The 22,920-nt window shown below is 40.0% G+C and overlaps 1 protein-coding gene across 7 annotated transcripts in view; it reads left to right on the plus strand.

Moving 5' to 3' along the window:
• Utrn (utrophin) overlaps positions 1-22,920 on the plus strand; it is a 504,577-nt gene that overhangs the window by 453,052 nt on the left and 28,605 nt on the right. For 6 of the 7 annotated variants that reach the window (XM_087911817.1, XM_087911819.1, XM_087911818.1 and 3 more), the window contains 3 exons: positions 523-689; positions 4,151-4,262; positions 20,630-20,766. In XM_087911817.1, the coding sequence (XP_087767943.1) occupies positions 523-689; positions 4,151-4,262; positions 20,630-20,766 (416 nt within the window). Of the gene's footprint in view, positions 1-522; positions 690-4,150; positions 4,263-20,629; positions 20,771-22,920 lie in introns of those variants that run through there. The other variant, XM_087911822.1, reaches the window with a different exon arrangement.

Genomic DNA, 22,920 nt, shown 5'->3' on the forward strand with positions numbered 1-22,920 from the left:
TGCTGGCTGTATAAGCATGAGGACCTGAGATTGTATCCCCATAACCCACTTAAGTCTGGTGCTTATAATCCCAGCATCAAGGAGAGAGAGACAGGACCATCCTTGGTACTCAATGACCCGAACCTTTAACCCACCTGAACATCAGGCTAATGAGAGACCTTGTCTCAAATGCAAGGTGGATAATAGTTGGGGAATGGACCCTAAGATTGACCACTGACCCCTGCGTGCATGTAAACATACATGAAAGTGTACCTGTGGTTATGTACATTAAAAACACACAGATAAAAAAATAAAATGTGAGCATTAAGAAACAGTTCGCCTCCCTCTTTAATGTGGCAATAACTTCTTTTTCTCTCTGCGTTTTTCTGATTTTTATTTTCTAAAATATTTTTACCTTGAAGAGCCTATTTGTGGCGTCACTGAATTAGAGTCACATGACTTTTCTCTTGTGCAGATTTGCAGCAGCAGCACTTGCTGCAGCTTCCCTGAAGAGCTGTTCTTCACTCTCTGTCTCTTCCCCAGAATAACAACAAGCCAGAGATCAGTGTGAAGGAGTTTATAGACTGGATGCATTTAGAACCTCAGTCCATGGTATGGTTGCCGGTTCTGCATCGCGTGGCAGCTGCGGAGACTGCAAAGCATCAGGCCAAGTGCAACATCTGCAAAGAGTGTCCAATAGTTGGGTTCAGGTGAGATGCGATAAGAGAAACCCTGACTCCATGGTTTCTGTTCTCCTTGTGTGGTCTTGTGGTATGTTTCTCACCCCTCTCCATTTCCTGTTTGGTGGTTTTCCTTTGAGTACATGTGATGCTCAGCATTGTCCATCCTTCTAAAGTGACATTCATTCTCATCATCTATATGTAAACTTATTTTTGTTCTTATAATTTTTAATAATGCTTTAGTCCAGAATCGAGAATTTTTTATGAATATCTTTTTACTGAGGCCAAAGGAATATTCATGTAGAATAATTGCATTGTAGATTATATACATATAGTCTTGGTCAAATTTATTGGTTGTTCCATGTGGCTTGGGATCAAACTTAGTAAGATGGGAGTGACATGTAAAATATGAACTGATAACTCCATGTTACCTCTGCTACGTTTGTTGTGATCAGTCCTACTTTACACCTGCCCATTATTAGTGCTGCTAAAGTATATTCTCTCTCCCTCCACCCCGGCCTTTTCCTCTGTGTGTGTATGTACATACATGCTCCAGGATGTCTGTGCATGTAAATGGAGGCCAGAAGTTGCTGTCAAGTATTTTCATCTTCCTCCATGGTTCTCCATTTTATTTTTTTATATAGAACACTCACTGAACCTGGAATTCAGCTCAGCTGAATAACAACTTCCAGGCATCTTCCTGTCTCCATGTCCCCAGTACTCTGATGACAGATGCATGCTACTAAGCCCAGCATTTTTGTATGGGTTCTTGAGGATCTGAACTCAGATCCTCACGCTTGTCTGAGCCAACCAGTGCATGGCTCAATCCATCTTATAGTGTTCTCATTGAGTCAAGGTCATTGGCTTATGACCTAGAGGAGACCATGTGGGGCCTATGCACCATGTTTGTCACAGGGTGGGATGTTCCTGCATCCTGGTTCTTCCACCTCCTCTTGGGGTAAGTATGCATTAGACCTCCTAGATCATGCTACATTCTCTCCCTGGGCTTTCTGATTTCTCTTAGGAATAGTTATTACATAAGTGTCTAGAGTAGTACATGCTTGACACAGAAAACACCATGTCCTCTTTATTATTGCCCATAACATTATCAGTCATGGTCAGCCTGGTGCAGGAATACACTAAGAATACAAGTAACATTGAACATTTCTGTAAAGTGGAGACAGGAGAAGTGTGCATGTGTGAGCAAGTGTAAGATTTATTTTTGTTTATGGGTATATGTATGTGCACACTTGTGGGTGTGGCCATGGAGGCCAGAAGAGGGTGTCGGATCCTCTGGCGCTGGAGTTACAGTTGGTTATAAGCTGGGGACCAAATTTAGAATCTTTGGAAGAGCAGCTAGCACACTCTTGCCCACTGAGCCATCTCTGCAGCTCCTGTATATTGATCTTTTGTGAGACTGCTAGAATTTTCTACTAATCACTTTCAAATTGAATTTAATTTTTTCTCAGTTTATTTATGTTATGTGCATTATATTGCCTGCACACATGTGTACCATGTGAGCTGCCCATGGAGGCCTGAAGAGGGCGTTGTCTCCCCAGAGCAGGAGTTACAGATGGTTGTTAGCCACTTAATGGGTGCTGGGAATCGAATCCATGTCCTCTAGAAGGACAATCGGTGCTCTTTACTGCTGAGCCATATCTCCAGCCCCCCAGATTGAATTTTAATGAAATTTTAGATCTATAAGGTGTTTACCAAGCTGAGAATGGTTTCAGCTAAAATTGCACACAGCTACTCAACAGCCACATAAATTAAAAAAAAAAATAAGAGACCTCATTTCCTTTCATGTAAACACAGTGCAAAGACAGACAACCCAAGACTGGTGTGGCCTATCTTGATTCTCAGCTCTGCCCTTATAATCCCTCTTACTTGCACCTTATGACTTGCATTTTCACAGTGACCTCATACCAGCAAATTGGCTCTCCTGGATGTCACTCCCATCTTTAGCAAGGAGAGAAAATGAGTGTTCTTCTTCCCCGTTGCGTCAGTCCCTTAATATCCCAATGGGAACCCTGGCCCAAGACCTCATCCTAGATTGCCCTGCTTACCACCATCAGCAAGCAAGACTGAGAAATAGTATTTTTAGCAGAGCACATTGCTAAAATGTGCTGACAGTGCAAGAGTGTCTCACTGATGGAGAAAAAAGAAGAGCTATCAGGACGAAACAAGATTCCGCTAAGCTAAGGCGCTGTCAATCATATTTGTCAAACTATGCAAATAGGTAGAAAGATATTAGTGTAAGGGATATGTCAAACCAGGACCATAACGCAGCTGGTGGAAGCAGATTGTCTCCAGATAACTTGCAAATGGTGTTCATGTCCTTTTAAAAAGCCCTTCATCACTTAATAGTTTTTAATACCAGCCTTGCACAGCCTTTACATTATTTTTCCATTTTGACTCTGCTAGTTTTAGTATTTATATTTCCCCCTGTAAATACAGCTATAATGTATATTTTCTAGGTCCACCAGCCATCTTGCCTGACTGGAAAATTTGGGGGATGTTTTCCATTTGGGCCCCCATAGAGGGGTAAGACTAAGAGTGTTGGTTCTGCAAGCAGACATCAGTGTACAGTGTTTTTTTTTTCCTACGCCAAGCTTGAAACATTATTTCTTTCAAGATTATCTAATAATCAGGATTTTCTCTAGCATGTTCCTGGTTACAGGGTAGTTCTTTTTGTTTAATTTATTATAATTTTATATTTATTGGTGTTTTGCCTTCATGTATGTCTGTATGAGGGTGTCAGAAGTCCTGGATCTAGAATTAGAGACAGTTGTGAGTTTTCATGGGGGTGCTGGGAATCAAACCCTGGTCCTCACCTGGAAGATCAGCTAGTGCTCTCTTCAGCCACCCACAGGGTATTTCCTACTGTATTTTTTATTTTTTTTACTAATGACTATTTTAAACAAGACCTAAAAAATTTCATTATAAAAATGAATGTTCTTGTGGTGGAATTTTATATTCATTTCTTACTTGTAATCTAATTGATATATTAAAATTATGTGTACCCAACTCATGATCATAACATTCTCTGTCATTTTCTGTCCACATTCAGCTGTTATGCAGAACCTCCTGACATTGATAATTGACTTCTCATCATGTGTCAACATTTGCAAGCATGCTCTAGACTCTTAACACACATTTGTGTTTGTTTGTCATATGCCATTGCATGCCTGCATGCAATTCTCAGGAATAAAGAAAGAATTTTTAAATCAAAAATTATAAAAACGGCATATGAGCCAAGTCCCTACTTCCTCCACAATCTGGGACCCTTTTCAATAAATAAATAAATTCCAAAAATGTTCTTCCTCCCCCAATCATTAGAGAGATGAATTGTCACTTCTAAATTGATGCTGAGATACAAAATTCTCTATTTGTGGTTAATGTAGTGTTGATTTGAACCAATGGTGCTCTTTACTGAGTAACTGGTATACATTAAGTAGCAGAAGTGATGGCCACTCTTTTTTTCACTGCAGGTATAGAAGCCTAAAGCATTTTAATTATGACGTCTGCCAGAGTTGCTTTTTCTCGGGAAGAACAGCAAAGGGACACAAGTTACATTATCCAATGGTGGAATACTGTATACCGGTGAGTTCAGAGCTTTGAATCAGCTGACCAGGGATGATGTTTTATCCATTTCATTTTTACTTGACTTTTTTTTTTAAACCTCTTTCAAGAATGTCGGGTCGTAATTTTTTGTTGTTTTCTTTTCTTTGAAGTATGTGTTCTTCTTGTGTTAAATTAGTTAAGAAAATTTCTGTGTTATTCCAGTTGTAATTTATTGACTTTATAAGTAGGTGTTTTAGTTTCAGACATAACTTCTTTTGAAGCAAATTAAAAGAACTGATACTAACTTTTATTTTGAAAATAAAATTACTTGCTGAAAACAACCATGGTTCTCTTAGACTTTTAAGGGATGTTTTTATGTTTTCTAAAAGAAACTTGCACGTTATCAAAACAAAAAATAGAGAAATCAAAAATATCATTCATAGGTTTACTTTCTAAACAAATTTCCTTCTAATCTCTTTACATGTTCTAATTTTATGAAAATCTGTGTATGCCTATATATATATGTAAATATGCTTTGCTTAATTTTTTTATAAAACACTATGCAGCTCTGGCTGGCCTAGAGCTCACCATGTGTATTGGACTGGTTTGCTACAGTATATAAAAAGATCCACCCACGTCTGGTTTCTGATTCAAAAATCCAAGATTCAAGACATGAACTACCATGCTTCCTGTTAATATTTTTTATCCCAAGTTTTCCATTTGACTCTGTAGATAATTGCTGTCCCCCATTTTACCTTAGACGATAGCTTCCCATCACAAAGTATTAATTGTATGAATTCCTGTAATTGGGCTAATCACTTTTGAAATTTAGGTCTTTGGTTTCCTAGTGTTGTAAGCAACATTTAAAAGCATTGCTGAGAAGGCAGCACTTTATATGTGTGATATAAATTGCATCTCCATTGAGTAAATGACTGGAAGTGATGCTCTAGGTCCATGGATATGAGTATGCTCAAGGCCAAAGTACTTGATCCCCAAGTCCTGTTCCAAAAGAGGTCTCTGCCACCATATGATATTGCCATATCTGCTAATGTGTTCATCTTGCCGTAGCCCCTGTAGATTTGGATACAGCTATTGTGGTTTCTTTGACATAGAGCTGCTCTGTCCTGAGATTATCCTCCTTTTCTATCAGGGTTATTCTTTGGGTTCCTTCAAAAATCATGCCGAAGTTGACTTATAGAGTCGTGTATTTTCTTTAGAGAATTATGTTCCTTTTTGGATTATAAATCTATGCAAAGGGAATTGTACATACGGTATTCTTTTTTTTAAAGATAAGGTGGTAGAGAAGGCCGATCCCATGAGGTAGCGGTCCCACAAGGGGCAGCAGTGGGCCACCCGAGGTTCCAGAGGGTCACCAGAGGCCACCTGAGGCCTCTGAGGCCTCGGCTGGGCTGGTTCCCTTGGCTGGTGGGAGACCACAGTTGGGGAGAGACAGATACGCCATGCAGAGAGAGAGTTTGGTTATAGAGTTTATTTAGTGGGTTATGGAAGAGGAAGGGAAGGGGAAGGAGAAAAGGTGGGGAGAAAGGGAAGAAGGGGAGAAAGAGGCAGTAGTTGCCTCCTCAGAAGAGGGACAGAAAGAGAGAGCGCTGAGGCTGGAGGAGGCGGGAGATCCCCTTGCCTTGGGTGGGGGTAAGTGGGTGGGGTTTGTCTTCTTAAAGGGACAAGGTACCCAGGTGACAGGCCAGGCCAGCAGATCATAACACATATAAAATATGCACATATAAAATATGCACATATAATTCTACCATTCTTAGTGTTTTATTTAAATAAATAGAGATTCTTATATGTGGAGAGGGAATTTCTAGAAAATGTTGCTGAATTATAATGGGTGAAATATTCTTGATGTCTAATACTAAGATTAAGAGGAAACTACTGTTTTTCAAGAGTGTTTAGAAAGTATCATGTATTGCAGTTATTAGTTTATTTACTAAACCAACTAATATTGAATTCTTACTATGTGTCAGGCATTATTATCAAATGAGTTGGGTGTTAGCTGAAGTGGCCTGGACAGAGTCTAACTAGTAGATACTCCATATGCATGTGTAAATGGTATGTATAGACACTTAGTGCCCAGAAGTCACGGATTATGTTAACAGGGAGAGAGAATCAGGAAGTGAGGCTAAGCAGAAGGCAAGGGAAAGATGACAAAGGGCAGCCAGTGTGATGCCTGAGACCAGCTGGGTCTGCAGTTAGAGAGGTGAATGTAAGTGTACTTAGAGTGGGAGGCTTGGTCCCTTCTTGCCTGATAATCACCTTTCAGAGAAATGGCCTTCACAGTTCTCAAGAGAGTTCACAGTCATCTCAGAGCCATAGCAGAGATTCAGAGTCCTCCATCTAGGCATGGTCAGGGCTTGTCTTCCGCTTTAAGTTGGAATCAACAGTGAATTTCTCGAGCAGTGTAGTTTCGTCCAGGTAGATATGCTTTTAAGTGTAGCTGGGGATGGGAGCTGTAAGAAGTAGGAAGCCTTGAGCTATAAGAAATTAAGGCAATGTTTGTTTAGTTCTTTTAAAAGCGGGCGTGGTGGGTGTATGGAGTAATTTGAACCGAGAATGAACCGTTTGAATGAGGTTATAGGCTGTCAGCTCAACCAGGCAGAAGGCTCACAGCTCTATCTCTAGCTAGTTCAAGGAGAGAGAATCGGTGTCTAGCATCAGTTCTAAGGGTTTGTCAGCTGCTCCAAGAAAGGTAAGATTACCGACGCTCCTGCTGCTGTCTACTCAGGAGGAGGGTATGTGTGATACTGAGCAAGGAAACAACAAAGAAATGCGATGACTAAGGATGTAGCGAGTCACTTTGAAAAGCAGGATAAAGTGACAGAATGATGGGGGGAACCATTTCAGACAAGGCGAGCCAGGTCCTGCTTGAGAAGCCAACCTTGGAGCTGAACATGAAGGTGAAGAGACTCAGCAGCCATGCAAAGAATAGGGGTAGAGAAACGTAAGACATCGCAGAAGGCAGAAGCGGCATCCTCAGTGTCCTCTCAGTGCCCTAGAGGCTGACAGGGAGGTTTAGAACCAAAGTGGAGCATGTCCCTCAAACGAGGCACAGCAAGACACACTTAGTCCATAGATGATGTACCCAAAGGAAAACGTGAGGTTCCCTGTTCAAAGATTACCAAGAATTTTCAAATGGCAATGAAGGGCCATTCAATAAAGCTGGGAAATCTTCTGGGCATAGGATTGCTCGCCCATTTGCTCACTCGCTCACTCGCTTGCTGCCTTCTGTCCAGTGAATCTCTTCTTCACTCAAGGCACAGCAAAGGCTGAATGAAAACAGAGTCAGGTTACAACAGGACACCATTCAGATTCTTATAAGGGATTTGGATTGGGAAGAACGATAATGTTAATATTTACATGATAGCAGATAGAAATTCAGAGAGCCGATTATAAAGCTCTAATAGTAAATGCAAAAATCAAAATAAGTGGATGAGGTTAGAGTCTTGATATAGAATTGCTGTTGCTATTCCCATTCATACAATCATTTCTAATAGTTTTTGGTATTCCCAAACAATTTGAAACCAATACATATTGAATAATCACTGGCCAATAGAAGACTGCTCACAATCACTGAGGGTATGAACTCCTAGCTCCTACTACCAATGTGGAGCAAAACAAAATGAAACAAAACTCTAAGTCAGTGATTCTCAGCTTGTGGGTCGCAACCCCATTGGGGACTTGGATGGCCCTTTTCACAGGGATCACCTAAGACCATCGGAAAACATAGATATTTACATTGCAATTCATAACAGCAGTAAAACTGTGATTATAAAGTAGTAACAAAAATAATTTCATGGTTGGGGGTCACCACAACATGAGGAACTGTACTAAAAGCTCACAGCATTAAGAAGGTTGAGGACCACCATTCCGAGTAATCCCAAACTATGTTACGTCGTCCTTTCCAAGTGACCCTTCCATTTCAGGGATTCCAATTGCCCTTTAATTTCCCGGATGATTGCCTTTTCCAGGTCATGCTTTGGGAGATCATCTGGCCTTTCCTGAAGTTCAGTAGCAATCCTATCCACGGCTATATTAGGTTAGTTTCTGACTTGGTCTATAAGCTTGTGTTCCTCTGTACCTGCTTTGTGCTGGGAATCAAACCTAGAGCCCCGTACATCCTAGGCAAACAGCCTACCGCAGAGCTAAGCCTATAACTTCTTATAAAGTTCCTAGATATAATTGTAAACTGAATCTTAAGAGTCATACTCCCTCATTGAGTGGTATGTCACGACTTAACTGCTTTCCTTTTGTTCACCTACATTCTTTAGATCTTTTACTTTTTCCTTCTGCGGTCTTCTTTTTAAGTACACTTTTTTTGTGGTCCATCCATCTTGCACCCAACACCTAAATTCCCTTAATGTCTGTCTTAGAAAATGGGCTCAAACACGAGCTCATTTTTCCCAGTAAAGTGATTATAAGTGAGTCCGCATGTTAAATGGATGTGACCTTTTCATAAGCATCTTGGTACTTGCAGTTCTCACAACCCATCTCCATTTCTGGCTAAGAAAATGGCCTATTCAGATCCCTGGCTCATCTGTTTCTCGTACAAGGTCACATTTTACCCTTCTCTCAATGTTTTTATTACTGGAAAATACAATTTGTAAATCCCATTTTGAGGCCTTAGTACTCCCCAAATGTTTCAGCAACCTATCAGCTTATTATTTATGACAGTGTTTGTGTTTAGCTGTAGGAAGACTAATGGTGTATGAATTAGCTATCATGATTCATGAAGGTATTTTATGATACTGATAATCAAATATTTACATGAGGAAATGGAGCGGAATTTTTTTCTCAGAAAATTATTTCCAGCTCTTACTACCCATTGCTATTGTATATTCCAAAGATGTAATCATTTCTTCATTCAGCTCTATGAAAGCTAATGCTCAAGAGATAGCACAACTTGAATTACATTAATGTCTGTCACCTTTCTCTCTCTATTCACGTGCGGCCTACATTTTCAGAAAACACCTCAACTGATAATTGTAGAGGAACCCTTGTAGCCTCCTTTAGGTGTTGGGCCTCCCTCTGGTGAAGACAGCACATTATGGTAGGAGAATGCGGCAAAAAACAAAACCGCTAAAGACAGGGTGCCACAGTCCCCTTCAAGGGCACTCTGCCAATGACTTGGCCTCCCATCAGACCTCACCTTCTAAAGCTTCCACCACCTTCCAATAAGGACACCCAAGAGACTGCCTTTAATATACAGACCTTCAGGGAACACTCACAGGCAAACTCAGTCTCTTGCATGTCACTGTAGCAGGCCACGGATAGGTGGTATGTAATGGGCAGGCTCTCACTCGGCTAACGTTTAGGGAGAAATGCAAGCTGGAAGCACCTCATGGGGCCAGGGCTGTCTTACATCATCTCATAGTAGGAGATGGAGGGACAAGACAGCACATGTGTGAAAAAGCGGGGAGGGAGCCCAACACATTTCTTATCAGGAATCTTCGCTGCTAAAATGTAGCTCTTAGGATATCCACCTTTCAACACTGTTGCTTCCAGAGAAACTTTCCAACACATTGAATAATCAACTCATTTACTTCCATATTGAATATTCCCCCATCCAATCTTTAAAAATATCATTGCTGTGAATAACCAAAATTTAATTTGAGTTAGAAAAACAATCTTGTTATTAAAGGGTGCAAAAGTCTTTTTTAAATTCACATTACAATTTAATCTATTTGATATTTTTATTTTTGGTTGGATTTTGTTTTCATAATCGGCAGACTAACCCTATGATCTCACTCATACTAGACATCCACTTTACCTCTGTGCTCCATTCCAGATCTTTTAAAAGGCATTTTCATTTTGAGATAGGGTTTCAAAGTTGCCCAAGTCGACCTTGAACTTACAGCCCTTCAGCCTTGGTCTTCGGAGGGGATGGAACTGCAGGACCACCTTACCAGGGCCAGCACACTGGTATCTGTAGCTTCAGTACCATCTGTGATGCTCTAGGGTTGACTCACGTTACAACCGACAGCTTAGATGTGTTTCTGTTTCCAAGCTCCTCTCCAGATTTGCCAATCACCAGGCTACTCTCCGCCACTCTCAGTTTGACTTCTAATTTCTTCTTTAGATTCTGCATATAAAGAAGACATAAATATGCACAATATTTCTCTTTGTATATCTGGGTTGTTTTACTCAGTATCATGTCCTCATGTTCATCCGTGTTGTCACAAATGGGAGGATTTCCTTCTTTTCTAAGACTAATTCTCTTTTCTCTCTCTCTCTCTCTCTCTCTCTCTCTCTCTCTCTCTCTGATATTTCTTTATTCATATATCATGGGGTATTTAAATTGACTCCACATCTCAGCTCCCACACATAATGCTACATTGGACATGCCAGTACAGTACCTACAGTACCTCTTTAAGAAGCTGATGCTATTGTCTTTGGATATGTGTCCAGAAGTAGGATTTGTAGATCACTTAGTATTGATCTTTTAGCTCCTTTAATGAGCTTCCGATAGTTTTTCATCAAGACTGCATCACTAGTGGTGTCTTTACATTTCAGAGAGGTAGCGTGCATGTGATTTATAAAAGTGCACGCAATTACTCACCATGAGTGACCACTGAATAGGATTCAATGCTAAGGAGAATGGAAAATGTTTAGAATCTCTACTCAGGTCCGTCTGGTGTCACCAAAGATGAGTGAAGATTGCTACCTTGCCACCGGAGCACAGCTGAGGTTAATTGACCAAGATTTGTTCTCTATGGCTCTGCCATTGCTCAGCTGCGTCAGAGTTACACAATAATAGTTGAACGCCAAAGGAGTAAGACGTTCACAAGTAGTTATGGTACTGTGGATGTCACGGGCTTTCCGTATGCTGAATAAACCTACTGCTGGTGGGGGGGCTAGAGATGAAAATTTGGGGGTGAGCAACACTTTATCCAAAAAGGGAGAGGAAGGCCCCAAAGAGTCTTGTCAGCAAGAGATTTTTTTTTCCTTCAAGCAAGAGATTTTTAAAATGAAAGATGTTTTGAGTTCTGGAAGGGCCTAAGGTATAGTCACATCCCAATATTTAACCAAAATGGGATGGAGAGGGCTTCAGAAGTGAGGTGGCATTTAGGGCATCATCACTGTGTCTCCAGAAAATGACAGGTTATAGCTGTGTGGCACTGTATCTTAAAAAGGGCTTCAAGAGCACATCGGTTATAGATGGTGAGGTAGAGAGGCAAATTGCAAGGGAAGGAAAATCATGCCTTTTCTTCCCGTTTTTAGGTCACAATGGAAGACAGAATAGCAAATATACACAAATTCATTTAATGACAAGTTTTCCTGATACCTGATCAGTCGCCCTCATCAACTTAGACCGTGAAACCCAATATGGACAAGTTCAACAGAACTGTCATATATGAGTTATCCATGCACGTTTTAGCATTGCCAGGGCATAAATTTCATTTTTATTTTCATTTCCTGAACTCTGAGGGCTTCATAAGGGAATGACAACCCAGGGACATAGAGAAGCCTATTTAGTTTAGTGCTAAGGGTTTCCTAAAGAGTAGACAGAGAAATGAACAAAGAGATTGTGACGTAGCCTTGTGGTACGAGGGAAGTAAATGTCTGCTTGTAAAGATGCTGTTCGGGTCCTGTGTCTTCAAAGATGTCCTGGTCTCCCACTGCTGCTGTAGCAGAACACCTCCAGATGAGTGGTTGACAAACCACAGGTGGTTGTTGGTCACACAGGTTTGGAGACTGAGAAATCCAAGCTGGAAGTCTACATCTGGTAATAATAATTGTGTCATGCTATTCCATGCTGAAAGACATGGCAAGATAACACAGGAAAGAGAGGGAGGGGAGGCAGAAAGAGCTACACACGCCCACTTCATCAGGCTCCCAGATCAGTAACAACGCTCTCTTCTATAGCATCTGATGATGCCAGAGCCCATGTTACCTGGTCAAGTCTTAACATCCTGTCCTTCATCATCTTACACGGGCAATTAGGCTTCCAACACAGGAAATGTATGGGACCCTTCAAACACTCAGCAATGGTTAATGATGGCAGTTCCTACCTGTCCAGGAGGGGCTTCATGAGCTGCTCCTGGGGACAAGGACAATGAACAACCTTCTGCTTCTGCTGGTTTTTCTAATGCCTTAGTTTGGGGTAACATGTACCAAATTGCAATGGATGTTAACGTCCTTTTCTCTTGATTTTTAGCATGTGCTCAGCATCAGGATTCCTGTATGGGATTGGAGACAAACATACTAGAGGGGAATATGGGAGAGCAGGTCGAGTGCACAGCAGTGAGGATGCAAAGTAGACAGACAGAGGCTGTGTGCATGTGCTGAGGGACAGCAGTCTCACCAACTTAGGGAAAATGAAACACTGAGAGAGTGCTGTGTTGCTCCATACAGATTTCAGGCTATGAAGGGCTTACTAGGATGGAATGGTGTTTGAGAGACATGCTAGTTCAAGATGAAGAAACTAAACATTTGGAAACCTTTGCTTTCAGGACGGGCAGGGATACTGGCTACTTCCAGCTTCCACGTGTTGTGATTGAGTCACTGTAAATTTTCTTGTTGAATTGAAGCTCACTGAACACAACTGGTTTATTATTTTCACTGAGATTTTGTTAAAAAACAAAAAGGAAGAATAGGAGGAAGTGTCTCTATGGAAAATGATTTACCAAATTAGTGTCACTTAAAACAGATTGGTAGGGGGCTGGTGAGATGGCTCAGTGGTTAAGAGCACTGACTGCTCCTCCAGAGGACCCGGGTTCAATTCCCAGCACCCACATGGCAGCTCACAACTGTCTGTAGCTCCAGTTCAAGAGAATCTGACATCATTATACCAATGCGCATGAAATAAAGTTAAATAAAGTTTTTTAAAAAAAGAAAAAAAAACAGATTGGTAGTATAGTTTTTAAGCAAGTGTGTGGTTGTATTTTCATTACTTAGAAAATACTTCCTTTAGTCAAACCTATGTGGCTAAGATCTTCCATATTTAATACAGCTGTGACTCCTCACAAATAGGAGCCACAGCAAACATCTACAGACCAGTATTAATTTCAATGTTAATTTCTGTATGATATCAGCTCAACACAGTTAATGGAGATTTTTTTTTCAAGGTTGACAACATAGCTAAGGTTTCCAAATACCTATATTGTGTGTTATGTGTTTGCTTACATAAAAAGTCCAATAATAGAATGTGTTCCACGATCACATCAGCAACTTCATCGGTTTCTTTTGTCAACCGAACATAAGGATGGAGACGTCCGGGGTACTATGGTAAAAACTGAATGTTCTTTTCAAAACAGATTTCAGTATATTTGTCATGTTAAGTATAGTGTGGAAGAGAAGAGGTATGGGCAGGTAAAAAGAATTTACCCAGAACAGTAGGAGAGAATTTATTGAGGTATGTTGTCTAGAGGCTGCAGATGAGTTCTTACAGACGACAGATAAACTGGGGAGACTTTGCTTGATCTATTGCATAGGTCGTTTATTCAGGACTGACCTCACTGCCTTATTAAACTGTAGACTTTACAGCATAAGTTGTCTTTCTTGAGGATGGGCCTTTGAGTAGAAGCCGTGGTAGTCTATTAGGAGTTAGTCTCCAAAGGTTTTCTTCATGGGAGTCATGTTCAAGGCACTGTGGCCTGGTTGTTTAGTGTAGGGACTTTTCATTTGTGTTTGGCCTTTTGGCTACATGGTATTCCTGTTGCCATGGGTTTACAGATGTAGAAATAACCCAAGATCTACATAAACTGGTAGAATCAAATTACTATATTGGAAACAAGAGATCCTCTTAAAATTAAAGCTAAATTTGTGCCTTTTAAAATCATATTGGCAAAGGTAAAGAGCAAGGCTAAAAAGGGACAAACTGGCACCAGTTGCTTTGTCTCCTCCCTCCTGCCAACATCGGTGTGTTGTGGGGTGGGGGCTGTGAAAATCAACTGTATGGAAATGCTGAATTGCTGATCTCATCCTTGTTGAGTTGGCGTGGTTTGTTTTGGCAGCCCTGCTTCTTCAGATACGCTTTGGGATATTGGCCAATATGCTAAAATTGCAGCATTGTTGCTGTTTCTCTGACTTCAGCATCCCAAAGTGGTTTTTCTAAGCTCTTATCTCTCCGATCGTGATTTCTCAGCAAGTCCAGCGCATTTAGATGATGCCATTAGCTCTTATGGGGGCAACAAGCTCTACTTTACACTGGTGGTTTATTACCATCCTTGTTCTTGGTGATTCTGTCACTGTTACTTAATTTCTAGTTTCCTGTTTTTCCATGAAGACCCAAAGGCTCTGAGATTCTCTTACTGATTTCAACCAAGTCTTAGAATTCAAATGTGTCGGAATTTTAGCTTGTTGAAATCAGCAAAAACTGAGTAAAAATGCAGGGTTAGTTTTGTCATTAGAAAAGAAAAATTCCCGGCTAGTGTCCCTAAGTCCTGTGATAATGAAATGGACCACTGAGAAGTTTACATACAACCCTCAGCTCTGCCTTCAACGAGTAAACCTTACTAATGAGTGTGATTGTATCAGTGACTCCACTGTTTGCACACGGTCCACAGGCCAACTTTCATTACTTACTCATGTGTCAAACACCTGTGCATTTTTATATAACCTTGATTTACATCCTTCAACTTCCGTGTTTCCCTCTGTATAACTTATTAGTGTTTGAATTTAATAGTTGAAAACCCAATGGAAGTGTCTTATGGACATAAATAATACTGTTGTTTGAGCTATGAGCTGACCAAGAAAGTCACTGGGAAATTAAAAATAAATGTAGTTTGGCTTATTTTCAGTTCTCTTTGTTATGTGGTTTAAATTGGTCTGAATTAGCAGTTGTGTTTGGTCCTTGAGTATTTTTGGCGTCATCGTAAACAGTCTATTTCTCCGTGGTGCCTCGGGGAATCTCTGGCACCAGTAGTGGATGCCTCTTCAGCTGAAGTCGAAAAGCAATTTTTTCAAGGAGTCACTTCATAATAAGTAGCACAGGGGCGAGCATTTCTGAATTCTAGATCCTTCTGCACCTAGGCCTTGCTTTTTGTTTGCGAGTCACATTAATGCAAAGGAAATGCCTTTCTGTCGTTCATCAATGTGTCTGAAGTTCAGGAGTGTGCTAGGGGTCAGCATTTAAGCTAAGAGTTTCAAACATGGAACAAGAACACAGGGATTCATACACATGAATTAATATATAGATACACAATTGAAGCCAAAGATAATTTCAAAGTATACTTTACCTGAAGTGACTTATATTTGCTCCAATTAAGTAGTAATTGGCAGAAATTTTAAAATCGTCCAGATGGAGGCTGGAGAGATGGCTTAGTGGTTAAGAGCTCTGACTGCTCTTCCAGTGGACTTGAGTTTGATTCTCAGCACCCACATTGCTAACACTGCTAACAACTGCCTATCACTCCAGGTCTAGGGGATCTGATGGCCTCTCTGGGCCTGTACAAGCACTGTATGTGTGATGTGTGTGGCACACAGGCGTACATGCATGCAAGACATTCACATATATATGATAAAAATAAAATAAATCTTAATATATAATTATTATACTGTTGTATCTAAATATACTGTATATATTAGTTTCCTATAGTATATATAAATATACTATATATATTAAAATACTCCTGATTTTACTTGTCATTATTGCCATTGATAAAGCAGGACTGAAAAATGAAGTTGTGTAGTTTCAACATCTTAGGGTTTTGGTAGAAGCTTACAAGAGGAGACTGGTTCTACAGTAGATTTTATAATTGGGCAAAGCTTTTTAATATTTTATTCATTTATGATGATGGAGAACAAGTGGAGAGCTAGCTCTTAACATTGCTCAGTTAAGTTTATCTTCTTACTGCTCCTTTACTTCAGGATAATGGTGTGGCTTTAGAAGAAGAAAACAATCAGTTTGGAGGGCATGTCTCTCTTGTATATGTGAGTTCTTACAGCTTGGGAGTAATCATTCTAGAGGGGCTTGGAGGGCGATGGAGGTCCATGGCTTCAGGCTATCTCAGTCTCCTTGTGTTTGCCATTTCCTCTCATTTATTAGGTAAAAAGAAACAGTGCAATTAGTCAGTAAAACAGAAATCCACATAGGCAGTATTTGCAATAAAATCTTGTAGCAAGAAAGACCTCAAATAAAACTGGATGGTGACAGGCCACCACTAGCCATAGAACCCACAAGATTGTCACCCCATGAGGGGATGAGAAGGAAGCAAAGGTATTTTACAACTGTAGGTCCTCCCAAGACATCGGATGGTCTGTAGCAAGCACAATGGGGTGCTTTTGAGCAGAATTCTACCACTGAGGCGCTTGTCCTGTCCGACTTCAATGTGATAGTTTTTATTTTATCTAATTATGTTTTATTTTGTTATTTTAGAAGCCTGCTCTTTCCTACTGAGAGGCAGAAAGGGGGTGGCTGTGGAAAGGAGAGGAGATGGGAGGTGGTGGGAGAAATAGAGCAAGGGGAAATTGCAATCAGGATCTATTATGTGAGAAAAGAATCTATTTTCAATGAAAGAAAACCTAATGTTCCAAGAAATGCATGTGGCATTTAACAGGTTGACTCACTGTACAGTAATTTCCAGTAAGTTCCCTTCTATTCCATCTTCCCACCATAATAGGAACAGTTGTCTGCTTTTAAAGAACAGATCTCTGGATCTAATGTGACGGGAGAGTTGTGTTTGATGACATTCATTATGCTAGGTGGTGGGCTTCTCTTTGCCAAAGCATTGCATTAGCACTGTAAAATTGAGAGCTACTAGGTACTGCGGTTAAGTGGCTAATTAGACCAAACAGATGTAAATATTTTTACTATCTTTAGTGCAAAATATTAGGCTTAATTCCTTTCCGTGACTCTATTCCAACTGCAGAACTATATTCTGGTATCCCAATCACCCTGGGAAGAGTCACTTTTTACCTCTCCTTAAGTTTTGTGATGAAGTTTATGGAACCAGTGAACTAACAGCCTTGGATTACAACTTTGAGTAGCACATATTTTCGCTCACTATAAAAATTTCTAAAAAAATGAAAATCCACTGTTTCTGTTGAATATGTGCTTTATAAGAGACATGCATTGTTAGAAACAATTCAACTTTGTGCCTCAACTTTTTGGAAAGTGAGCAAATGTTTGTTGAGTTTTTTATAATGGGGCAGAATAGAGAAGTGGTGTCTTTTTTTTTTTAACTGCTTGATTAAATTTATTTTTGTTTTCCAGGTTCTAGATATAGTTGGTATATTTGATTGCAGGGTTTGTAATGTGGGGTTGGACTTGTACCAGTGGTCTGTCACTTCTCCCCTCAAACATGAGGAACCCGGAAGAGACAGCTGGAACAACAGAGGAACCATGGCAGACATGCTCTGTGAAGTCTGTCTATGAAACACCCAGAAGAAGCAAGCTCATCGAGGCAGAAGCTAGATTAATACTTGGCAGGGCTTGGGCATGGATAGTAGGCACAGGGTGTCTGTGAAGAGGGATGGGGTCATGACTTATGTAAGTAGAGAGTGGTGTTGTTCACCTAGGAGTGTACTCGTAACCACTGTCAGAAGGTGGGGTCTTAGAGTCTTGTTCACCTGGCCTTTCTCACCCATCTAAGTCAAGGCTAGCTACAAAACCTCTGGAAACAGAAATGAATGCCCTCCCATAGGCGAGCTTGGAGACAGGCTATATTGAAACCAGAGTACATCCTTGTTTCCGCATTTCTGTGTATATTAACTGCGCACACTAAGAGCAGACATGGGAGCAATGGAATCTACACTTCTTCTACAGGTCTTCCTTCTGAATTTCTGTTGTAGAAAACATCTTCCCTCTTCATCTTCACCAGGAGGCACTTGCCTGTGAGCTCAGCTGTCTCGGAGCCCTACCTTGCCGAAGGCGTGTGTGCCCTTTGCAGTTGATGGAGAAGTCTTTTGTTCTCCATTCTGGGCACTCCTCCTTGGCAGTCTCCTCTTCCCCTCATCTTTATTCTGCTTGTTCCTCCTTTCTGCGTGGTCCAGATTCAGCTCCCACACACCACTGTATTTCATGCCAACCCCTTTTCCCACAGACTCGCCTTGAGTAGGCATGTGTTTGTAGGTACACGTGAGAACATGTTAGTGGGTGTTATTCATGCCAATGCTTAGCGCATGATACATATGTGCCTGTGGAGGGCAGAGGTCAACTGTGGGGTTCATTTCTCAGGAGTTATCCTCCTTATTCTTTCCAAGAGTCTCTTATTTGCTTGAAGTTCACAAACCCCAGGAGTTTGCTTGTTTTTTCCTCTCTAGTTCTTGCTGATATTACAAGCAGTCCGTAATGTTATGTGGTTTCTGACTAAACTATCTCTGCAGCATCAGCCTTGAATTATGTTTTTTTTATTCATCTTCTCATGAAAGGCTTTGTCCTACTGCACTTCTGCTATACGTAGGACAGACTATTTCAATCACACCTCACATTGTAAAGTTTATTTTTAGTTACTAAAAACAGACGTTATCTTGTAAAATTGATGATGATAAGTGGTTTGCCCTTGGGGATATTTGTTTTAATGAAAAGAGAAATGAATGGATTATTTTTACTATAAATCTCTGTAGCTCATGCATGCTTCTATCTGCTTTGTAAGCCCAGAGTAGAATAAAAATCCTCTCTAATTGTTTAATAGAAGCAAAGTATTTATGTACAAAGATCAATTATAAAATAGAAAACTGTATAAATGTATACAGATGTGTGCGTGTGAGAGTTAAAGTAGAACTTGTTTGTATTAAAAGTATAGCTTTTCTTTATAAGTTCCATGCCTAGCTTGATAATGTAAACTTACAACACCAGCTACCCTGGACTATAAGTGAGGATTTCAAGTTCAAGGTTTCCCTGGGCCGTAGAGTGCATTTAACAGCAGTCTGGACAGTTTAGTAAGAATTTGTCTCAAAATAAAATTTAAAAGAGGCCCGAGGTATATATAGCTCAGGGGTAGAGGACTTCTCTCGCCTGCGTTAGACTCTAAGTTCATTGTTGAGTACAATCAAATACAGAGTTTCCGTTCGCCAGCCAGACTGTATGATTCTGGGTCACTTGTTATTAAAGAAAAGGCATAGAGTGGGAACAGACAGCACAGTACATATACATATCCATGCTCTGTTTGTGTTCTCTAGAAAACTTCTCTGTCTCTGTGTAAGGAGCGGGGATGAAGTCTATTCGGTGATAGGTTTGGAAGCAGACTAGCTGGTATAGGACCCAAGTATTAATTCAGCTTTCTGTTAATGACATGAATATATAAGTGCATCTTCAGAACTAAAGCTGGTGTCTGTGTTGAATGTGAACAGTAGAATTGCTGATCGCAGAAAGTTAGACGAGAGGATAGTTTATGGAATAAGATAAGAGACTGGCCTTTGAGGGGTTTAAGCATCTCACATGTACGTGGTTATAAAAACTAATCTTGCCAGACACGGTGACGTATGACCCTAGTCCCAGCACTCAAGAGGCAGGGGCAAGCCTGGACTACAGAGCAAGTTTTAGCATATTCAGGGCTACATAACAAGACCTTGTCCCAACAAAACAAACAACAAAGTAAAACCCCAATCATTTCGAAGTCCTTAATGAAGTAGAAACACTATATATCACCATTATATTTTAATCCAGGTAAAATAATAGTGTATCTATGTGGTTGAGAAAGGAAATAAATTTATAGACTCTTTTTCTAATAAAGTCCAGAGAAGACACTGTGCTTTCTTTCCATGACTCTCTTTCCTTACTTTTTTTTTTTTTCTGGAAAGGGTCTTATGTAGCCCAGACTAGCCTCATGTAACCCAGGCTAGTTTAGAACTCCTAATCCTCCTGCTTCCATCTCCTAAATCTTAGGATTATGGGCATGCCCCATCATGCCTGCTTAGAAGGGTTTGTTCATTTGATTGCTTTGTTTTCGTGCCCTTTCCTTTGATCTCTATGTAGGACCTCCCCTTGTAGCCTAGGCTAGCCTTGAACTTCAGATCCTCTTGTCTCTTTTTTGTATGTATGTGTTAAGATTACAGGCATGTACTTCTATGTCCTCTGCCCTTTCTTTATTGCAGCTTGAACTTTCTCCCAACTAGAATGTGTGGTGACTTGTCAGGAGCCAGCATGGGCTAAATGCTAACCTTGACTTCTTATGCCTATTTAGAAGTGTTTAATCTGGAGTACCATCACTACACTTTGTAGAAGGAAATTGGTTTACTGATAGGAATCAAGTTTTAAAGTATTGGATAAGTCAGTCACTTAATGGTTTACTTTTAACACTTTTTTTTTTAAATTATGGAATCATCACTGAATTTATTTTTTATGAAAGTCTCAATTGTTTTCATGATACCGTGCATTCCAAAAATAGATAAAGTGACCAAAATTGTTGGCATTTAATAATACTCCACTTACACCTGCTCAGATTCTGTTGTGGGGTTGTTTTAGCCTTTGATTTGTAATGCGTACTGTGAATTTGTCAACCTCGTAGACAACATCTGGGGAAGATGTACGAGACTTCACAAAGGTGCTGAAGAACAAGTTCAGGTCCAAGAAGTACTTCGCCAAACACCCTCGGCTTGGCTACCTGCCTGTCCAGACTGTGCTGGAAGGGGACAACTTAGAGACGTGAGTTCCATCCTAGTCCGTAAACACTTACATTGCTTTATTTTTAATGCTAACAACACAAAACATATTAAGGTAAATTAAGTTTCCAATAGCAATCCGTTTGCCTTACTTTTTTCCTTTATCTCTGTCACAGAAAATTTTTCTGAACTTTCAACTTTTTTTTTAAAGAAATATCTAAGTCAAATTGTGCTATCATTTGCTCTTTTATTTATTTCCCTTAATTTTTTCCCTTTTAGAGGCTTCAATCTTTTCGTTACAATACCTTTTATTATTATTTTGTTTTGTTGCCTGAGGATTGAACCCTGAGCCTCACACATGCTAGATAAATGCTCCCCTTTTGAGTCATAGTCCCAGCCATTTTACATCTTTTTAACAAAAATTACCAGTGATACTTTATCCTGTGCTTCAAGTACAAATCTATTCTGCAATCTCATTTTATGTTTCTTCTTGGTCTTCTTAAAGATGAAAGCAGCAAAATGCAACTTTAGACATTATATGAAATAGGCAAAATTGCTGAAGATCTGCGTTTTGAGTTGACAAGCATATTCACGAAAGTTATAAGAGAGCAAAATTACAATGGGGTAATGAAGCTGAGAAAGAAAACAAAAGAATGTCGAGCCTGAAGTAAGAAGGGGAAAGGCTTTAAAATGAGCCCAAGGACATAATGGGCATTTTAAATCACCAGGCAGTTATCTATTGAGATCAAAGTAGATGAGATTTTAAATCTTTGAATCACTTTCTAAAGTAGCTAAACAAATATTTCAGCTGTGTGCTTGAAATACCGTGTGCTTGAGTGTACTAACAAGACACCTGTATGCCTAAAATATATGGTGAAGAGTGATTAAGGAAGATGCCCAGTGTTTACCTCTGGCCACCATATATATGTGTATGTACACATGCACACACCCAAACGAGTACATATACCTCCTAAAAAGAAATGCATTATTTTCTAATTGTTTCTACACCACACATGAAAACAAGTTTTATTAAATTTACTTTATTTTAAAAGAAGCTCTTTAAATATATTTACAAAAGTATTTATCCTCTGGTCTTTTATGGATATGCTTTGGTCTTCAAACATTGTGTACGAAGAATTCTTCTTTTGGTGTGCAATACAGTTTGACTTGCTGAACATCTGAAACATTTTACTTTTGTTCAGATAACAGATAATTAACCTTTGCAAAAGCTACTTGGGGTATATAATGTTGTAGATATACTGTCATGTGGTGCCTGGGTTTAGGAGGAAATATGATGGATTTGTACTGAGCAATGTTGCCTTGCACTCTTTGCAGGACTCGTTGTCATTTGTATCCACCGTTCTCATGAGAGATGGATATTTCATACTCCTTTTAAACATTTTTTAAGACTTTGTCCTCAGTGTCAAAATAATCCTGAGATTCAATTTATGTGTATGTGTGTGTGCTCTCACAAGTGCGTATTATGTGTGTGGAGGCCAGAGACTGACATGGGTTGTCTTCCTCAATCGCTGCCATTTTCTGAGATAGGATTTTTCACTAAATCTGGAGCTTGATGACCGAGCTAGGCAGGGTGTCTAAGCAAGTCCCAGGGATCATCCAGTCTTCACCTCCTAAACACTTGATTTATAGATGCCCAGATTCTGTGCGGGTTCTGAGGATTGAATTCAGCTTCTTCATGCTTGTAGGCAATGTATTTTACTGACTAAGTCGTCTTCATGGCCTCCAAAGTATTTTTAAGTAAAAATTATCAGAAAAGCATGAAAAATAATTTATTTTCTGATTTTGACATACTATGCTGAAAATGCATCACCGTGCTTAACATAAATTTTCCAAGAGGCATGCACGCAGAAGAAAGGAAGGGGCATCTGATTAAATTGGATGCCCCAAGATCCCTTTTGAACAGATTTATGAGCTACTAGACAGTGTGGACAGGTTTTCTTCTTCAAATCCTACGTAGAGCTCTGTGGATTTGCTGTAGTTCATTTTTCTGCTCAGCCCTTTCCTGCTGCAAGGTCACTTAGTCTTCCAGTAGAACAATTTATGTTAGTTTAAAAAAAAATGTTTGATTTCATTTATTCTCCTCCTTGTGGGAGGAGAATATTGGAGAAAACCGCTGAAGTGGTGAAGGCAGTGAAGCTATTTATGGAACTGGTTGGAATTCTCGTTTGCTTATTTC

This window comes from Myodes glareolus, chromosome 1 (genome assembly GCF_982192425.1).
Source record: "Myodes glareolus chromosome 1, mMyoGla1.1, whole genome shotgun sequence".
NCBI classification, from domain to species: Eukaryota; Metazoa; Chordata; class Mammalia; order Rodentia; family Cricetidae; genus Myodes; species Myodes glareolus.